The sequence below is a fragment of the Bombus flavifrons genome, chromosome 16 (assembly GCF_040668555.2).
Source record: "Bombus flavifrons isolate JBK064 chromosome 16, iyBomFlav1_principal, whole genome shotgun sequence".
Lineage (NCBI taxonomy): Eukaryota > Metazoa > Arthropoda > Insecta > Hymenoptera > Apidae > Bombus > Bombus flavifrons.
The window spans coordinates 9,931,382-9,951,093 of NC_138457.1; the positions used below are offsets into that span (position 1 = coordinate 9,931,382).

General features: G+C 38.0%; 3 protein-coding genes and 1 long non-coding RNA gene across 5 annotated transcripts in view; 3 read left to right on the forward strand and 1 right to left on the reverse strand.

Annotated features, from left to right (window-relative positions):
* The window catches only part of LOC138188464 (uncharacterized protein DDB_G0284459), a 60,068-nt gene extending 53,736 nt beyond the window's left edge, over positions 1-6,332 (forward strand). Inside the window, exons 5-7 of the mRNA XM_069130253.1 lie at positions 172-328; positions 798-1,455; positions 1,696-6,332. Coding sequence (XP_068986354.1) covers positions 172-328; positions 798-1,455; positions 1,696-5,829 — 4,949 coding nt within the window. The 3' untranslated portion in view covers positions 5,830-6,332. The remainder of the gene's footprint in view (positions 1-171; positions 329-797; positions 1,456-1,695) is intronic.
* A 1,984-nt stretch (positions 6,333-8,316) lies between these two features.
* Positions 8,317-10,328, forward strand: LOC138188051 (MYG1 exonuclease). 2 transcript variants are annotated; one of them, XM_069129452.1, is made up of 7 exons: positions 8,317-8,413; positions 8,517-8,673; positions 8,825-8,920; positions 8,994-9,227; positions 9,304-9,505; positions 9,845-10,020; positions 10,086-10,328. In XM_069129452.1, the coding sequence occupies exons 2-7, from the start codon at positions 8,561-8,563 to the stop codon at positions 10,273-10,275; spliced, it is 1,011 nt and encodes a 336-aa protein (XP_068985553.1). In that variant the 5' UTR covers positions 8,317-8,413; positions 8,517-8,560; the 3' UTR covers positions 10,276-10,328. The 2 variants fall into 2 exon arrangements, with proteins under 2 accessions (XP_068985553.1, XP_068985552.1); XM_069129451.1 differs by having other exon boundaries at positions 8,326-8,673.
* Positions 10,329-10,710: 382 nt separating this feature from the next.
* On the reverse strand, positions 10,711-13,155 carry LOC138188052 (cuticle protein 18.7). Its single transcript, XM_069129453.1, has 3 exons — positions 13,020-13,155; positions 11,567-11,887; positions 10,711-11,247 (listed from the first exon to the last, which is right to left on the reverse strand). The coding sequence occupies exons 1-3, from the start codon at positions 13,029-13,031 to the stop codon at positions 11,050-11,052; spliced, it is 531 nt and encodes a 176-aa protein (XP_068985554.1). The 5' UTR covers positions 13,032-13,155; the 3' UTR covers positions 10,711-11,049.
* On the forward strand, positions 11,881-15,300 carry LOC138188053 (uncharacterized). The gene is made up of 3 exons (XR_011175336.1): positions 11,881-12,404; positions 12,919-13,366; positions 13,949-15,300. It is a non-coding gene; the product is annotated as an uncharacterized LOC138188053 (long non-coding RNA).
* Positions 15,301-19,712: the final 4,412 nt, after the last annotated feature.

Below are 19,712 nucleotides of genomic sequence, written 5' to 3' on the forward strand. Positions count from 1 at the left end.
AACTATATTTACTTTGTTTGATATATTTAAGATTGAAATTGCTTCATAAATTACTACGGTGATTGAAATTATTTTCGAATAATGTGAGACGTATGGACGTTTCGAGAACCGTGACCCAGAAGAGCATCCCCGAATAATGATCCTGTCCTTCACCATGAGACTTGGTTTCAGACGAGATTATGGACATAAAGTTCCTCTGTCTGAATGGAACCGTCTTCGATCAGGAAACCAGGGTTTGCGAGAGAGTGGACGAGGTCGATTGCAGCAAGAGCGAGCGATTCTACAACTTGAACTTGGAACTCTATGGAAACAACGCAGTCACTCTCAGGTATGTTAATAAATTCACATATGAACCATACAAAATCACCTACCAATTACATCTCGTAATCCGACTCGCCATATCTATTTTTCCATCAAAAGGATGCAACATACTTCCCTGCTGATCTACTTTCGCGAAAGAACACATTGGCTGAAAATAATTATTGTAGCGACTCGGTTCACCTGTCGCGTACGAAATGTTTGCCTGTCTAGACGTTCACCTATGCTAGATGTGATTTCGAAAGGACCAAAGGTGCACTAGTTGGCATAACTGCCGGTTTTGCTTACGTAGTCGCGCGATACAGGATCGATAGGTGTGGTGATTGCGTGTATCGACGATTTTTTGATTGATCGCGTCTTACTGGCTGCCTGTTGCGGTCGTTTCCTATGGAGCGCGCTATCTTTAGAAACACCGTCTCTTTCCAATACCTGAAAAGCCTTTCCCTTGTCATTTTTCTGAATGCTATTTTTATTCGCAGTTTACACGAAAATAGCGAGGACGACGTCGATCCATCGGACCCCGTAGACGACCACCAACGCAGCACTTCAGCGCGACCAACTACAACAACCACAACGTCGACGACAACCTCGAAACCAAGTAAACCCTCCACTACGCCATCCTCCGGTTCTTTCTCCCACCCCACGGGCTATCCACAACACTTCCAGCCGCAACCACCATTTCCTCAGGTTCACACGAGTCAATCAAAGTCTCTCTACGATGACAAAAATAGCGGCTACCATCACCAGTATATTTTCCACAATGGAGAGAGGAATAATAATCAACAGGCGACTTCGTATCAACTGTTTAGCAATCAAGGAGTCAGTTCCACCACTGTTCAGCCACCTCAGGTGCATCAGATCAGATTCAGCTCGACTGCAAGTCCACAGATTATTCACAACGAACCATCGACGGCGTCGCCACTGTTTCACGCTACATCTTCTACCATTCAGACATTATTGAATAGCAATGGAAATAGTCCAGCGTTGATAAATCCTATCTTTCACAATCACGGGATTGCTAGTACCACGGAGCAGTTTATTCATAGTAATAATCCTAGGGAGACTTCGGATTACAGGGAGAGTGGGGTGCAGAGTATCAGGCCGTTGGAGGTTGTTCAGTCGAGCAATAAGGGACAGGTAACTTTGCACTGAATTGACTTTCTCTTTCCTAGTTTTTTGTTTTTATCATACAAGGCGTTCCGTAGTTCGTGGTACAAGTCGGGGAGGGGCTCATATTCTGGGAAATAGAGTTTAAACGCTTTCCTAAAATAGAATAGAATAGAGACCCTTTCCGAGGAAAAATAATATTGCAGTTAATTCACCTGATTTTACAATCTCATATCGCTTGTTTGATACAAATTCTACATATTGTTCCAGGTCTCAAAGTTAACGATATCCCCAGTGCCAACGCCGGAGCCCTCGCGCTCGGTGCAAACGAAGACGAGCAGCCAGAGTTCCCAACAACCAAGGATTTCAGGCAACTTCCTTCCCACCCCGTCTCCCGACGAAACTACCGTCAGATCCTTCTATCCAACCCCACGAACATCTTCGAAACCTTCGCAGACCTCCCAATCCCCTAATGACCAAGTCACTCAGCACATACACGTGCTGCCGCCTGTGCAGATCCCTCAACTAAAACCTCACCAAATCACCATCAACTTACCACCTCCAGATCTTCAAAGAATAGTTCAGAATCCATCATCCTTGCTACCTTCTCAATCTAGAGTAATTGTAACAGCCAAAGCAAGTGTTAGCGACGAATCTGGTAGACCATTAAATACAACGCAATTAGTCACTCTTCCCTTGCCGACGATCCCAGCCAGTTACGACGATTATAAAGAGGGAGACGAGTCCTTTGATCCGTTCTATAGAGACGTTCCTAAAATCAGAAACAGCAGAAGAATCTCTGAAGAATCTAGAGGAGTTTCGAGATCTAAAAGATCTGTTAGTCAGACCAAGAATTCCATGGTTTCTTTTGTCTATGCCGGGCATTCTAAACGAAAACGTGATGGGCAGGTGACAGGTGCGAATAAGAAAGATACAGAAAATAAAAGTCAGGATTTCACTTCCATTAAGGAAAGTCTAATGAGATTTAGGGATATTCTCTTTGGAGAAGACTTCACTGAGGACACTATAAGAAGCGTGTTTGAGGGAAGTAGGCTTCAAGGACTTGGTTCTGATAACGAGAAGAACAATTCCAAGAGAGATTCGTTAGAAGATTTAGAGACAAAGGCTTCTAAAAATTTTAAAGCGAGGGATTATGAAGAAGACGATGTTAAAGAGAAGGAAGATGAAGAGACGGAAGATGAAGAGACGGAAGATGAGGAGGCGGAAGATGAGGAGACGGAAGACGAAGGGACGGAAAACGAAGGGACGGAAGACGAAGGGACGGAAGATGATGAGACGAAAGATGAAGAGAAGGAAGATGAAGAAAGTAAAACTAAGCAGTCAGACAGATTAGAAATCCCTTTGGAAATAGATACTAGGGAGTCTGATGCTGAAGAATACATTGACGCCGATGAGGAAAAGGATACTATGTCAAATTTGAAGAATGTTGAGTCAGATTTGGAGGATATCGAAGTGGAAACTCATGAGGCTGAAAAAGATGAATATGTAGATTCTTCTGATATGAAAGATAAGCCTAATGATGAAGCTAAATCAGACTCTAAACCAAAAAAGCCAGAAAATACATTAGATGTTGTTATTCTTGATCCAGGCGAGTACACGAAGCTGAAATCCAAGGATGAAGAAGAATTTTTAAATACAACTGAAGAGGAGCAAGTTTCTACACAGACTCCAATTCTGTCTTCGACCGAAGAAATCACTGGAGCAACGACAGAAGGAGATTCAGTGGGTAAACAGGATTCTAAGAGCACAAAAGACCTTGATGGCACTGTTCAAGAAAGTAAACAGTCTAAATTGCAAGAAAGCGACAGTGGAAAGATTCTAGAAGAAGAAAAAAAGGAAGAGAAGCCTGGTATAGAACCGAAACCAAACATGAGAAGGATAAGTTCCAAGATCAGAGCCAGAGGAAAGATTTCTTCCAAGAGAAAGGAAACCAAAATTGAAAATAACGAGCCTGTTGGATTACTTGATGATAAAGTTCCTGATCAAAAAGTAGAGACAACAACAGCAATAGTGAATCCTGAGGCTGAACAGATTGACAAGCATATATTCAACGAACCAGAGTCACAGACATCGAAAGATGTCGATATCAGAGCTGTGAATAATCATGGAGACAACTTGAAGAAACTTCAAACTGGTAAAGACCACAGTACAGGGAAAGACAATCGGAAGAGCGAGGCTAACGAATATGAGACTCTAGAAAAACAATCTAGAACTTTGGAAAAGGACGAAGAAAACGTCGAGATTTTGGAAGGTGAGGAGAAAGCAACTGTTCCAAGCTTAGACGAAAAAGAAGTTGAAGAGAAGAGAAAGGTCGAGGAAGAGTTTGACGAAGAAGTGGAGCAGCCTGAAGCTCCTAAGAAAGATCCTTTTGTAGAAGAAATGAGCTATTATAAAGAAGAATCTTCGATAGAGCACGAATCTATGGAAGATGAATCAACCACAGTCTTTAGCAATGAAGATTCTCAGGATGACCAGCAAGAAATGGCTAAACATTCTCGTAAAGGGAAGATTACGAAGTTTGAGAACTTTTCGAAAGAAGTGTCTTCTCATAGGCAAGCTAAGAGCAAGAAAAATGAAAATGAGAAAGAGGAAGGAAAAGAATCTCGTGAATTTTCGACGATGAAGAATGAAGAGACGAATTCTGAGGAAGCTTCCATAGAACATTACGACTCTACCGAAGCTTTCTATGAAAATACTTATGAAATGAGTACAGACGATGAGTACAACGATCCTGGTAGCTCCGAAAACGCCACTATTTCCTCAGAACATGTGACTTCGGAACATGTGGCTTCTGAAGAGATTCCAAGTTCTAAAGAAGAGACTCTTGAAGAACATGAAGACGACGAATCTGTTTTGAGTGACCAGGAAGAAAGTACGGAAGGAGTTCTTAAATTCACTGATGAGTTGCCTAAAGATAAAAAGGAGGACGTACTAGAAACGAAAAGACCCTCAGAATCTGTCGAGAATATAGCTCACGATTATGTAGATGACAATTATGAACCAGATAACTACAAAGAACACGGGTCTTCAGACTCTAACAGTCTAAGTGCAGAGAAAATTCGCAAGGAAATGTTGGCTGATGATAAAATGGAGGACATCAAGAAAGAGAATGAGGAAGACAAGCCAGAAACTACCACAGAGCCTCAGAAAGATCAGGATGTGGAGACTGAGAGTCCAAAGGAGTCCATTACGGAGAAGATAGATTTGCAGACGACAACAACCACAACTACAACAAGCACTACTACAAGTACAAGTACTACAACTACCACTGCTCGTCCCATGCCTCCAAAATTGTTCAAGCCAATCACTGCTAGAAAGAATTACAATTACATTCCTCCAACGACGACTCCGAATCCTGTAATTATTAAACCTAGACTGAGTCTGTTGAATCCCAAGCCAGCAAAGCCGCCTAAATCCTACAACGAGCTGGCACCGAAACCGGTGATCAGGAAGTTCACTTTATTAGCTCGGAAGCCAACTACTACTATGCCTATCACGACGAATATGGACGAGAATTGGACCGAAACAGTGGAAACAATGGCAACAGATGTATCGACGACTACTACCGAAGCTAGCAGGAGCGAAGAGAATATATTAGAGAGCAAATTGAAGCCTCTAAACGAATCAGAAGAGAAGATGCATGCTCCTACAAAGAGTAAAAACGACCAGGACTCCAGTCCAAGCGAACAGAAGTCACCAACAAACGTAAAACAAGATCAAGAAGAAAATTTCACGCCTTATCCTGTTTCTAGACTGTCAACTCTTGCCTCTACTGTTGAAAAATCCTCGAAGGAAACCGAGTCTACTAGCACGGAGTTTGAGCAATCAACTAGTCCTAAGAGTTTTACCTTAGTAGACCTAGAAATTGTTAGTACGACAACTTTACCGATCGGTCTGACGTCCATTGAGTCTGATCATGCCGAAGAATCATCCTCGACTACTGTTAGGTCAACCATAGAGGAAGAAACCACGCTTGCTTCGTCTGGCAAAATCATGGAACAGAATTTGGAGAGTAAAGCGACAGAGGGACCTGTCACTTTGACAGTTTCTGAGGCAATTGCTATTTCAGAAACCACAACTAAGCGAAGTGAAACGGTGGAATCGACCACGATGAGATCTCTAAGTCGAAACTCAGCGATGTTGAGGAGGCAGGGTGGTTTTAATTGCTTGGAGAAGCAGATGTATCGTTTCTATGGTGACAATAGAGACTGCAGACTGTTTCACTATTGCTCTCCTGGGTTCACTTCAAGGCAGGTGCTTGATTTTCGATTCGTATGTGAAGAAGGCACTGTGTTTGACGAGGAGAGCCAGAGCTGTCGCCACAACGCTAGGAATAAGGATTGTTTGAAAAGGGAGTGGTTAAAAGGAGAATCAGGATTTTGATTTGTTTGTCCTCTCTTTGTGGCTGCTGGCAACGTTGATTTTGATAATTGGTGAATCCCCTCCCTTAGTGTATATTTATGTATATTGTTAATAGGTAAGATTCCGGAGAAGAGGGCGGCGCCTCTTCCCCTCAGCATTTGCCATAATCCCTGTACATGACGATGATGGATTCACACTTATTAAAATTAATATGCTCGAGGTAGTTCGAACAAGCGGCTCACGGAGAAGATAGATTTTAAGGGAATTTATTGTTGGAATGACAGTGCTAGAAAGTATTCGAAAAAAGTCGTGTCTTGAATAATGGCACACCTACTTTTTAGAATTCGTTGTTTTTATGCGATGAATGGTAACGTGATTGCGTTTCCTTTCTTCGAAATAAATGATGTACAGAGAGTAAAGAATAGAGAGTGAGGAAATGTACTCTGAAGTAGCCTTCAGCAACCAATTGATTCAATATTAGTTATAGCTTCGTCGATAAAGCCAGTCATTGATGATTGATAAAGTAGAACTATTTGGTTGATACATACTTGGGCAGATAGCAAAGCTTCCAAAAAAACCATATGTAAACTAGAAATTAAGAACATTGCTGTGTCCAAATACTAAATTGTATGAATAACCATAGTTTGCACTGTCATTAACCAACACGAAAACACGAGCAAGTTTCCTAAATATCTTCGTTCAGAGGAAAATATCAGAATCTTGCTCGTATCAATTTATAGAACTTGATAGTCAGACAACAGCCCCTGTCGACTTCCTTTAGTCAAAAGAGCGAATCACGTCTGTTCCTACGTTGCATCGATGGTTTTCACGATACAGTCATCGATGGAGTATTCCCTCTAGCGATACAGCAATAAATCTAACGCGCATTGCTCAACAAATTACGAACGAATGTTCGTATCGGCTGGCTAGATGCAACTGCATAAGTAGATTAACAAGGATGTACAGTAACAAATAAAGGAAAGAATTTTGAGAAATACTCGAATCGTCATGTCGATGAAATAATTTCTTAGAAAGATCGACGTGTTTTTGCGAATTTATTTAAATCTGTAGATCCATCGATTTTCATTCTCCTTAGCAGAAATAGGGTCCCTCGAACCGAAATTCCTAATACTAGTAAATAGACTGAGGATTTTTATGCATTTATTCGAAATTTAAAGATACAAAAATATACGAATAATCAACCGTTTAAATACTTTCATTTAAATATTAAATATCATGTACGTTCTATGTACATTTCCAGCTCTGTTTCAAATTTCTCCAATATAATCCAATATAACGAAATTTTGAAATATTTTATATCACACATACAATATATTCGTAAAAGGTTTTTATAACTGATCGAATACATTCATGAGCTATTCTTTTAGTTCATAAAAATCATGAATTTGCGTAAATATCCACAGTCTATAAATAAATGTATAAATAGACTCCGCATACACATATGTATATCATAAATATATATATATATATATATATTTTTACATGTGAATTTATCCCGTTACAGTTTTAGCGATTTTTTAGATAGGCAATCGCGACCGATAAGTGTGTAGAACGTTTAAAATATGGTTTCAAAGCGTGTACATTCGATGGTTTCTGTAAATATCCTGTGTCCCTCTGTAGAGTAACACGTTATCGATGTAAGAAGCCCTATACTGTGTTAATAATAATTGTGTACCACGTGCAATCTCTTGTTCGTCCATCTGCACGATAAGTTTTTTATTCTTTATTTATTTTTATCGATTTAGAACGTTTAGTTAATTGTTTTCTTTTCTCTTCCCTTTGATGTTCTCATATCGAGAGTGGCAACAAGATTTTTTTCCATTTTTATTTAGTATTGATCGCAGCACGATTAATCTAATCTTCGTTCCTAAATGTGTCGATTATTCAATGATGGAGGAGGTAGCCCGAAATAATTGAATTTGATGAAATGTGTAATTTCGTATAATTAAATAACGATTGTAAATATAGTCATCTCTCAAACCACAATATCGTAATATTACTGTAGCTTAAAATAATAAAACACGTGAGAAATTATCTGTTTTCATATACCATGTCACCAAGAGAGATATATTTATTTTCCAATCTGCTAGTGAAATATCAATAAATACCTTTCGCAATTTCTTTGAATCCATTAAAATACCAGATTACACCTTTGTTCTAATAAGTGTGTAATGAACATATTTATATGAATAATATTTATATTATTAATATTATAATACTATAAATATCAATGTTTATTTAGTAAAATATCTAAGTCTACAAAAAATATTTTTTTCACGTAATAATACACATTTTTTTCCCAAATAAATATATAAATAATGTGTATCCGAATACTAATAACAATAAAGCACACGTATCATTCGCATGGAGTATGTAATTTTAAATGTCTTATTATAGTAAACACGTGCGTACGCAAGCGTAGCGTGTGTAGCTTCTGATTGGTCAAGCGTAACGCACGTAGCCTCTGATTGGCTGATACATAGTATTGTCCTTTTAACTGATTATCGATTTACAATCGGCTGTACACGTACGAAATTAGAGAAATAGGATTCTTTTGTGTATCACGAGCATTGTTTACGTCACGGTGAGAATATAATTTAATTATTGACGTGATTAGTTCTTGGATATGATTAAGTATATCTTTGGAATAATTCCGCGACTCTTTACGAAGCTATCTGTTCCACCAGGCAATATAACCTATACGCGAACGATATCGCAGAAATTCGTGACAATGGCTAAAAACGTGAAAATCGGAACACACGATGGCACTTTTCATTGTGACGAAGCTCTTGCTTGCTTCATGTTGAAGACGCTGCCCAGATATAAAGATGCAGTTATATTGAGGTAAGATATAGAGCTATTTAGTGTAATCAGATTTTCTTATGGAGTCATATGGGACAATTTGAAATGAGAATGTTATTACGAATGAGAAGTATGCATGAAGTATGCATAAAGGAGAGAATTAATTAACATAGAGTATTGAATGTACTTGTAGATCACGCGATATGAATATTTTAGATACATGTGATATTGTGGTCGATGTTGGTGGAGAGTATAATCCTTCCAAGCATCGTTACGATCATCATATGAGGTATGACCCGTTTTTTAATCATTTTGGTATAAAGCTAATAACATAGAGTTTATTCCTTTAATTTATGAGTCAGAGATTTCAACGAGTCAGTAAGCACAGTAATAAAGAAACCAGGTTACGATTGGACAATGAAACTGAGTAGTGCTGGTTTGATTTATTGCCATTTTGGCCATGAGATTATCAAGCATTTGATTCCACAAGCAAATGATAGCGACGTAGAATTGATTTTTAAATATATTTATAATACATTCATTAAAGAAATTGATGGTATAGATAATGGAGTTCCCATGTTCAACGAGGAACCTGTGTAAGTGTCCAATACTATTGTTGCACAGTTAAGATATCATTATATTAAATTACTTACAGTGTGTTGTCCATTTTAGATATCGTATCGTAACAGACTTATCATCCCGTGTGAAATTCTTAAATCCTGCATGGAATAGCAAGGATATTAATGTTGATAGTCAATTTTTGAAGGCAGTTGAATTAACCGGTCAGGAATTAGTGCAACATATTAATTATGCTGCAAATGTTTGGTTGCCTGCTAGGTCCATTGTGCAGGAAGCTATTGACAAACGTTTTGAGGTAAATAAAACAAGGACTTTACAGTTTATCAGTGTTTACCACTTTGTAATTAATAATTGCACTATTAGAGATATTGTAACAAATCATTGTGCATCTTCGAGGTGACATTTGCATAGATTTGAATAGAATAACATTCTGTTTGAATAGAGTTCAAGCATTAGAATACATGGCCATTGTTAGTTGTATAAAAATGTATCATAGGCATTTCCTTACTGCAATATTATGCAAGAGAAAATTCCTTTCTCTCTTATATGTTAACATAAAAATATATCCTACCAAGCCTTTCTGTTATACAATTTAAAGACATGTTCAAATAAAAGCTATGATAAATATTTGCAGGTTGATCCTAGTGGCGAAATTATAGAATTATTACAATATGTACCATGGTCTCAGCATCTTCATGAGATAGAAAAAGAACAAAATGTACAGCCACCATTAAAATTTGTAATTTTTGGAAGTAGTGGTAGCTATAGGGTTCAAGGCATACCTATAAAACATAACAGTTTTGTGTGCAGGTATTTATTCGAATGACAACTGGATTATTTTTGAAGCTTTTAACGTACATTCTACTGTTTTGTAGGCTGTTTTTGCCAAAACATTGGGGAGGTTTGCGCGATGAGAAGCTTGCAAGCGCCTCTGGAATGAAAGATGTTATTTTTGTTCATTCAGAACGATTTATCGGTGCCCATCGAACCAGAGAAGGAGCGATAACGATGGCACGCGAAGCTCTTGCGCTAGAGAAAGCTATATCTGATAATAATTCCAATTAGGAACAATTACATTTTAGGATTTCAATTGTTCGAACGTAAATTCAGTATTTTATATCACGGGACCATCGGATTTGTTGGTGACGATTTTGGCTAATAGAGTGAGGGAAATAGGCTTCGTTGTTAATTGGTTATTTGCTATGGTGGTGGGTGAGGAAGGATGCTCACCGCCCTCGAGATAAAGTCGTTAGTGGGAGGCCTCATACGTGAGAAACGGAAACTTTCCCGTGTCAACCCGTGGTGGGCAATAAACTTCGGGAAACAATGCAGCGGAAGAATATTTGTTAGTTTCGAAGGACCTCGTCTAGGAAATTGCTGAGATTTATGGAGGGTACTTGAGAATATTGAGGGTACGCAGTGAGGACGAGCGGACATCTGGTTGCCATCTTGCCCGCGATGTGTGGCCAGGACTAGGCAGAGTGTCGCCCGGCGTAACACACGTTTCGTGTACTTAAGACAGGTCCAAAGTATTTTAAGGGCGAAGACAATGCACAAAAGTAAATAATAATTTGTGAATAGATTATTTATTTTGCGAATCCATCGTATTAGATCATACAAAGATAGCACGATACTTTTGCTGTCTTATTTCACACATATAACATTCAGTTGCAATTTTTACGGTATTTAGTAAAAAAAAATCCAGAACAAAGACAGTCGATCATTTTACAGAATTATTCGTCCATTTTATACTCAAATAGTCCAAATATTGAATAAATTGACAAAAAATTATTTTAGAGTTGCGTCGTTATCCTTTCCAAATATTCCTCTCAGTGGCGATCAAAGATTTTCAACAGTTTTTGCGGCCGCATCAGCGTGTGCTGCAAAATGAGCTACCTTCGCTCGAACAACTTCCGGAGTGTCCACTACTCGACCATCAGGACCAAGGGGAGCACCATATCCAAATCCATAAGCATAAGGTGTTGAGGCGTAAGCCAGGGCACCGTATGGGTAGAGTCCTAGATTCTTCGCAGCCTCCTTCAACATAAAAAAATGATGGAAAGTCAAATATTAATAATACCATACATTTTTCGGCTTGAAACGAAACATTTACTTTATTAGTAAATGAAGGGAATATGTTTGTAAAAAAAATAGAAAAGAACAATGTAAGATTCTGCTCTTATTCTCACGAGTGTTTAAAAATTCTTTTGCAAATTTAAAATATTTCTAAAGAAGAGGAAAGAAAACTTTTAAGTACAGATCCTTGAACTTTTCCAAGGACTTTCTTCTCCATTAATACCAAAAACACTGAGTCGTTGATTTTTCAGATTTAAAAAAATTAATTGCTCGTAATTACCAACGCGTGAGCAGTCAAGTGAGCAGCTTTCGCCTGCGCGACCTCAGGTGTATCGACGACACGACCATCGGCGCCTATGGGCGCACCAGGTGCAGGTGCATAAACACGTAACAGAGCCGGCACGTGAGCATAGCTGAGTGTGTTCCTGGCCGCCTCGTACGCCTGGGTCGCGAGGTGCGCTGCTTTCGCCTGTGCCACTTCCGGCGTGTCCAAAACGTGGCCGTCGTAGGCTAATGGCACTCTGAGGTAGCTGTAAGGTATCACTGGAGCCACGTATCCGGGCTCTGCGATGGCCAGGGTGCAGATTGTAGCGAAGATGATCTGCAATTTGAAAAAGTACTTTGACATCTTATTCTGTTAACCGAGGAAGATACAAATTTTAGTTTGTTAACTGCAATTTTTATAATTCTAACTGTAGTTTAATATTAATTAGGTCAGAGTTTGAAAGAGCAAGGTTGATGGAAATGGAGTTATGGTGGAAAATGAATTCAGTGAAGCGTGTCTTTGCGTGTGAGACAACGTGTATTTTTCAAAAACTCCAAGCATAATTAGAGATAGAATGACGAGCAGCAAAAAAGGTTCCTTGTAGTTGAATTAATTCGATGGGATGTGATTTAGCGTTTAATAGTTTGAAGCATAGTAAAGATAATCAGGTAAGAGGCGTTAAAGAAACAAGTTAATGGAAAAATGTGATGAAGCGTGGAAAGAACTTTTTTATGGTTGGTTCGACGACTGAGCAGGCATACGAATTGCAACTGTTCATATAAAGAGGCTCCTGTTAGAACGTGGGATGTTAGTATGTCAATGACGAAGAAACCTAGTGACACGGAAAAACTCGGTTAGTTATTAATAAGTAACGATTGCAGATTCCTTTTTTTTCGATTTTCATGGTCAAAAAACTAATTGCATTCTAATACGCAACAACTTTTTATAGTAATTAATATTCAGTATACCGATTTTTCTAGTAATAATTATAATTTTGCAGCAATAGCAATTTAATTTCTCTATTCGTTTAATTTAATTCAGAAAAATTGTGTGTACCTGAATTATCGTTAATAATAGTAAGAAAACGGTCTCGTTTCTAATTATCTAATAACAGATAAATAATCATTATATTTTAATAATATTTTAACGATCAACGTTCCAAAGTTAATAACGATCGATTTCTAGATCTATACAAGCTATCAAATTTTACAAAGAAAGATTTCTAAATCTACAAAGAGCTATTCATTTTTACGATAGTCAAAATCAAACACGTACACGATACTTGACCGATCGATCTTGCCCTAATTAACCAATTTCAAATTGACGTAAATTCAAGAATTATTTAACGAATTATTTTCTTCTCACAGCGCCCTAATCTGAACTACCACTTGTGCAATATCCTTTGAAAACATCCTCACCAATCATACTGCCATGACAAAAAGGAAAATCCCTGGATATCCATACTCACTATCGTTCTCATGGTTAGTCACGTGGAAAAGCGCTGCTGGCAGGTTGAATGTGAATTTTCCAACCAGTACTCGCCCTAAAGTATCAACGGTGATGTGCTGCCCTGTCGAGCCACGGTGTCTCCTTTTATATAGGTGAATCTGGTAGGGAGTCGTCGACCCGTAGGAGGGGACCACACCCTGGGAAGCAATTGGTACACCTAAAGTGGTGACATTGACATTACTCTCTGGTCTGTCCGTCTCTTGTCTGCTCGTCTTTCAAAAGGATCTCTCGAGGTCAGGTGCAACTGGTGAACTTACTCCTTGGAGCCCGACAAAAATTGCCAACCATTCTCTTTTCTTATAAATGGTACGTTCGTTGTCTCAAGAAACTGATATCTTGGACGAATAACGATAATTTATATCATAAGACGGCGAATCCTCGTGCAAACTCATAACGTAGTTTCCCAATATAATTAGAAAAATAGAACTTAAACAGGAAATTCTCTATATATTTGTACATCTTCAAATTTGATTTTTCACTGGATGTGTGATGTGGTTAAATTTGTGACGATTCGTAGGAGGTTTAGTATTCGTTATATTACTAGTCAAATACAATTAAATATAGTAATTTTTGCTCCGAATGGATTTTCCTGTATCTTTGAACGTTTTAAAAAAGAAGGTAATTTTTCATTCGATCGCGAAATGCTTTTGATTATATAGAGGGTGAGTAATAGTTACTCTATTTTTTGTACTTGTATTATTAATCGATATAAGTAAAGTATTTCATTAATAGAATATTTAGAGTACTCTCATTTATGTGGAAAATTTCGATAAAATACTCACGTGGTATTAAGTATTCTACTTAAGCAAAATTATCTTTTGTGTATTTTGCGAGTGAAATGATATAATTGGAGAATTTGTACCTTATACTTTATCTTTACTTTTGCAGCTTGTTCGCTGCTGTACGTTTTAAATGATTGATTTTATCAATTCCATGGGTTATAAAGCATAAATTGATTTATAAACTATTTAGTACGGTGTTTTCAATACGAGCCGAGGGTAAGATATGATTCTTTCGATATTTATAAGTCACTAAATATAGCTATTAAGAAAGTTGTAAAGTGAGTCGTTGAAGGGCTAATTGAGAATTCATGGGTAGGTGACAGTAGTTTAAGCATTTACCAAGGTAATACGCTTTAAGTAAAAATGACTGAAGGATACAAATAATTAAGTTACATTTCACTTTAAGAAAATGAATATTTCATTCTTTAATTTGAGAATATTTCATGTTTGACAAATGTTTCGATACTTCGAACATTAAATTGATCGATTCGATACTTCTTTAAAAGAAAATATTTGCATATATAGAATTAAAAAGGTTTGCCTTCGTAAACAAATGTTTGAGTCACCACTTTAAAGAACTTTCTAGACTATTATATTCTATAGTCTAATTGTACAATCCCTTGTAAAAAAATTGGAGAATCGTTATTTTAGGATCTCGATCCTAGAGTATCTATCTGTTGTATGTATATTCACGGAACTAATTTTATCGATAAATCCAAGTTTCGTGCGATCTTTCAAATTTTCTCAATTTTCCCAGTTTTCCTAATTTCCGAAATTTAATGTTCTATTATATTTCAGCCAGTCGGTCGTAAATTTTCACACCTTCGCGTAACACTTCGTAAGATGTAATCCATACATTATGCTGAAACAAATCAATCATCGTTCCTTTAACTGCTCTCATATTCGCATTCTTTCCCATGATAACGATAATAATACAGATAATAGTCGATAATCGAGAGATACAAATTTTCGATCGAAAATGGGCGGGAAAATGTAAATAATGGAAGATCGCGTGCGATGTCGTAATCGAATCAATATCTCAATTATTATTCCGAGAATCAAGAGTACAACCTTGATATGTAAGCCACGGATTCAGGGAAAGAACAGGGACGAAATGCAATTAAATGGAAAGAAGGGATAAAAGCAGAAGGAGTAGGAAAGGTAACTGATACGTTGATCAAGACGAAGGCCGTCCCGCGTCCTCGGAATAAACAATCGTACGTGATTGGAATGAAACCTTTCTTACCAATAAAATAAAAGAAAAAAAAGAGAAAAGTGGAAAGATCGTAAAAAAGACATGTGTAAAATATTGGTTTGCTTTCGAAGTCGTATCTCTGTTTCTCTCGCTGATTCTAGCGTAATGAAGTTATTGAACATTTGCTTGGTGTTTTATGTAGCATTAAGGAGCGTGTGAAGGAAGAAATTGAATTTTGGAAGATTTTATTGCTCAAATTTAGTACTAGCGAATTTAACTTTTCTTAGTAATTGCGGCTGATGATTTAATGAATTTAATATTTGCGATGCTCGAGTATTCTCGATGCTTGATACTGAAAATTGTAGCTTTTTCCCATAAAACCCAACGTCGAACAAAACTAAAACGTTCGATAGAATTTTTAAAATACAGGCTTGAGATATAAAATAAGATCTATAGAAAACTAGCATCGATGTATAAGATATTCTTACATAAACCCATTCAAAGTTACATAAATTTGCTGCGATCGATCTAGTCTGAAAAACTGCACCCTACAGCACTAAAAAAAGAAACGCAAGAAACATACGAGACACGAGACAATGAAATCAGCAAAAAATCAATCCGTGCAACGACGTCGTATTGAAAAAGTGATTGCGCGATTCGCGTGAATTTCATAGCCAAACAATTCTGTTTTGCATAATAGACATTTTTCTATGGTCACGCACGTACGCTTTCGATCACGCATATAAAGTTCTTTTTTTGTTTTTCGATCATAGCTCTCCGACAGCAACTAAACTATCGATTGTTACAAAACCATTTAAGTAATTTTAAATCTGTTTTAGCGATATGTATCTCAGGTATTTTTGTAGTATTTCGTTTTAACACTGTTTCAGGCGGATGAAATTTAGGCCTCTTTTGTGAAATTTTGAATAAAAGTCTTCTGCTTCGTATCCTACAACAGACACCATTGTTCACTTTGGTATAATTCGTTCCGATTAATACAAAATTTCCGTCTGCACTTCCAACGCAGATAGCACGATACGATAAATTCCAAGAAAATGAAAACCGCTATTGTTTCGCAAAAACTATTTAACTCTGACGTAACCAAATGTCATAATAAAAATGAATACTCCAAGTATCGAACATGCAGAAAATATTCCAATTAATAAATAATTTTAAGCATTTTAAACACTCACCGCTATCCTGCACGAAAGGAAGACGCAGCGTTCAGAAAATGCGGAGAAAATCGCGTAGATCGCGTAGTATGTGGCGTGGGCGGCGCAGCAATGCATAGATGGATAGATACGTTGAACAAAAGCCCTTTCCACGGGATTCCAGGGGATCTCGTCACGCGGCATTGTTTTTAATCAGCGGCTATCCACGTTAACCAGTTAAGGGTCTCGCTAAACGTTCGTCGTGGTGCCATTAATTGGCACGCTGTGCTCGTTGCGTGGGCGGTGGCGCCTGATTCAACCGAGAAGAACGGGAAGGAAGCGTAAACGTAATAACGATACACGTTGTGCGAATGTTGCGCCAGGTTTGGTGTCATTCGACCGAGGCCACGTGCAAATCGTACATTGCTTTGGAGATTTGCGAAGAATTAAATTTGGTGGTTGCGATAAATTTCACTGGCAGGTACTGTAGCAAAATCCTTCCATCGAACGTTCAAAATGTTCCAATATTTCCACTTGTAAGGAAAATCATTCCCCAAAATCAAGAAAATTCAAAAGGAATCGATACTCGAGTTTCCGCTGCGATTAAATGTCGCAAATTTTAAGACGCGCGTAAGGTTCTCGTGAAAAATTCAAAACAAACTGCCATCGAAATCCAAGCTGTAGCCAAATGACGCGAATCAATGTGCGATAATAGCGAAAGAATTTATCGAAGCCTTCGTTGGAATCCGAGGGAGAACGTGACTTCCTCCTTCCTGATACAGGATCATTCTCGAACACTATGGGACGATTAGGCGTGTCACTAACCCGCTACACATTTGCCTGGACGAGGCCAGGGACGGTTGTCGACAGGGAATGCCTGTTGCACGTATCGAGCATCGACATTCACTCGATTATTTACGCTGCTCTGCATCCAGTAGCGCATGTCATAAAAGACGGACTAAACTTCGTTTCGATTGGCATTCAGACATGACAAGAAACTCAAAAAAGCGCCATGATCTTTTTTTGTATCTGCATCTATTTCGAATAGCAAATAAGAAATTATTTGGTTTTTGCGACGTTACGTAATGGTAATCGAGGAATTCGGTTGTCAGAGAATGTCGAAGAGAGGTGTATCTTGGATCTGACGAGGTTTTGTAGGCGAATAAAAAATGGACAGGTGATTGAACTTTTTAAGAATCAGACTGGAACGTCGTTTCAGGATATTTAGGAATTACATTGGTATATTTAGTATCTCTTCACATTGATTTATATAGAAAAATTGGGAATTTCGATAGAAATTTTAATTAGTTGCTTGAGAAACTAGTCTAAATTTCCCATTTTCGTTAGTGTATGTGTGTCGATATCGGTTGTTATTAATATTCCACCTAATATTCGTGATGAATATATATTTTATCAACATGAACCAATGATTCAATTACGATAGAGCTTCGAAAGACAGAGACAACCGCTTCCCTTGATGGTTTATTGATCCTTGCCCCTATGGCTTGTCATATCGCTGTACTCTATTGATGGAATATAATAATACCGTGATTACGATGATTGATAGGTTCAGATACAGCCACTAGGATAATCCACGTTAAGTGGCGAATGCGTGCCGCGTGCTGCTGATAGAATAATCTCGTTAAAGCTGGATTTTAACTTAATCTCTCGAGGGGTTTTAACCTGTGACTGCAATTCAGACATTTCGTTGTCGAATTATGTAGATATTTGGAAAAATCATATTTGAACATTTCTCCGAATTATAAAAATGAACGAAAGATATTAAAATAGACAAATGAAGGAGGAAAATTCAGAAAAATCTACCAAAAGTAGATCAAATAATTACAGAGTTAGAATCTCGCTCTCAATTCTCTTCCTGCTCTTGTTTTAATCGAGTTATTGACATTGACGCGAGATCATTAATATTACGTTAATCACGGTTGCGTATCAATATCGATTACTCAAGCAAGCGTCGCTGGTTGGAAATTTCTTCGTCATGGTTTCTCGAATTCTTTCGTCCCCCGGCAATCGTGCGTGAAATATCTGGTTTACACAGAATCTCGGTATCAATTACTCAACAACGATATTTCTACGATCGTTTCGACGAACGACTGCCGTTCGCGGCAATTCTATTTTTACGAGACATAAATTATATATCATTCTCATGTGTTTTTTTATTTATCTATATCTTTCTTTCTTTTACATTAATTTGCGTATTATTCCATTAATTCCATAATTAGTGAAAATAAATTTGTGTGGAATTGTTTGGAGTGTTTAATAAATTTAAATGAAATTTATCATTTGACAAATCTTTTACACAGAAAAACTATGCGACAACATTCGCACAGAAAAATCGTCAGCCGAAAACGATTGCTGATAACAACTAACGTAGCATAATAATAAAGCAATAATTTATTGCACAAACCTATACTGTATTATAAGAACGGAAAAAATATTTGTACTTGTACCTGTCCATATCGGAATTGAATTGCGCGCTGATCAGTCAAGTCCCATGGCTTACGCCATTTTCATTGGTAGCAGGCCACGAATAATCAGTGGAAAATGATTCCATCGTAATGAACTTGTCCCAATTAGGCCGTGGACGCTCGTTAGAAATGATTGTTCGAGCACTGGGTGTCATTGTTCTGCGTTTCGCAAAGTATAATTGCCCGAGAGCTTATTAAGAACTCGGGCGTAACGATACGTGATGGAATCTCGCAGAATTTGCATCGAACGCCACGTTCGACGATCTCTCGATTCGTTATTGACCATAAGCACCGCGTAAAATTGGCAAACGGAGAAATTTGGTGCCATGCGAGATGGATAAAGTGGACTAAGTGGTTCTGTATTGCGTAAGAAAGTGGATAGTTACATTTACGCGTAAATTGTTACTATGGAAGCAAAGCTTACCCCAAAACACAAGTAAATCGGTCGTTTTTCAATTTTTCGTACTTGTCCGTCGAGTCACCTTTCTGTAAACTATGAAAATGCAACACCAACTACTTAAAATATCCCGAGAAAGCCAAAATCCATTCGACGAAGCAACGTTCGCCTCAAGATCCAAATAAATCCGTCGTTCTTCGATTCTTCATATTTTTCCATCGAGCGAGCCCTGTATAAATCGCGAGAACCAACCCCAATTGATACAAAATTCCATTTGATTTCATCAACCCCGACCGATGCAAAGTTTCCATATGACCAACCCTGGCCAACATAAATTTTCAATTTAACCAGCCCTAGTCACGCAAAATTCTCAACAGACCAACCCTAATTTCTCTTTCGATCGCTATGGATCTCTCCGGTCAGAAATTGACGCAACAAATCTTGTCCCATCCATTTCTTCTATCGCTGTTGATTTCTTCTGCCGATCTCTGTATCGGTTCGCTGTCGATCGATCGCACGACTCTCTTTTCCCGCGTTGCCAAACAGAAATGTCTCTCCCCACCCATTATTATGTGAAAATCAAGCGGAACGCGTGCGTGTGCGCGCGCGGATATTTCACGTACACCGGCGTGTCCGCTTGT

What these genes read in the sequence shown, in the direction of transcription:
- LOC138188051 (XM_069129451.1), top strand. Translation starts at nt 8,456, where the DNA reads ATGATTAAGTATATCTTTGGAATAATTCCGCGACTCTTTACGAAGCTA. An exon ending in ATGTTCAACGAGGAACCTGT is followed by an intron (nt 9,228 to 9,303) that starts GTAAGTGTCCAA and finishes TGTCCATTTTAG; the next exon opens with ATATCGTATCGTAACAGACT. An exon ending in CTATTGACAAACGTTTTGAG is followed by an intron (nt 9,506 to 9,844) that starts GTAAATAAAACA and finishes AAATATTTGCAG; the next exon opens with GTTGATCCTAGTGGCGAAAT.
- LOC138188052 (XM_069129453.1), bottom strand. An exon ending in ACTTGACTGCTCACGCGTTG is followed by an intron (nt 11,248 to 11,566) that starts GTAATTACGAGC and finishes TTTATGTTGAAG; the next exon opens with GAGGCTGCGAAGAATCTAGG.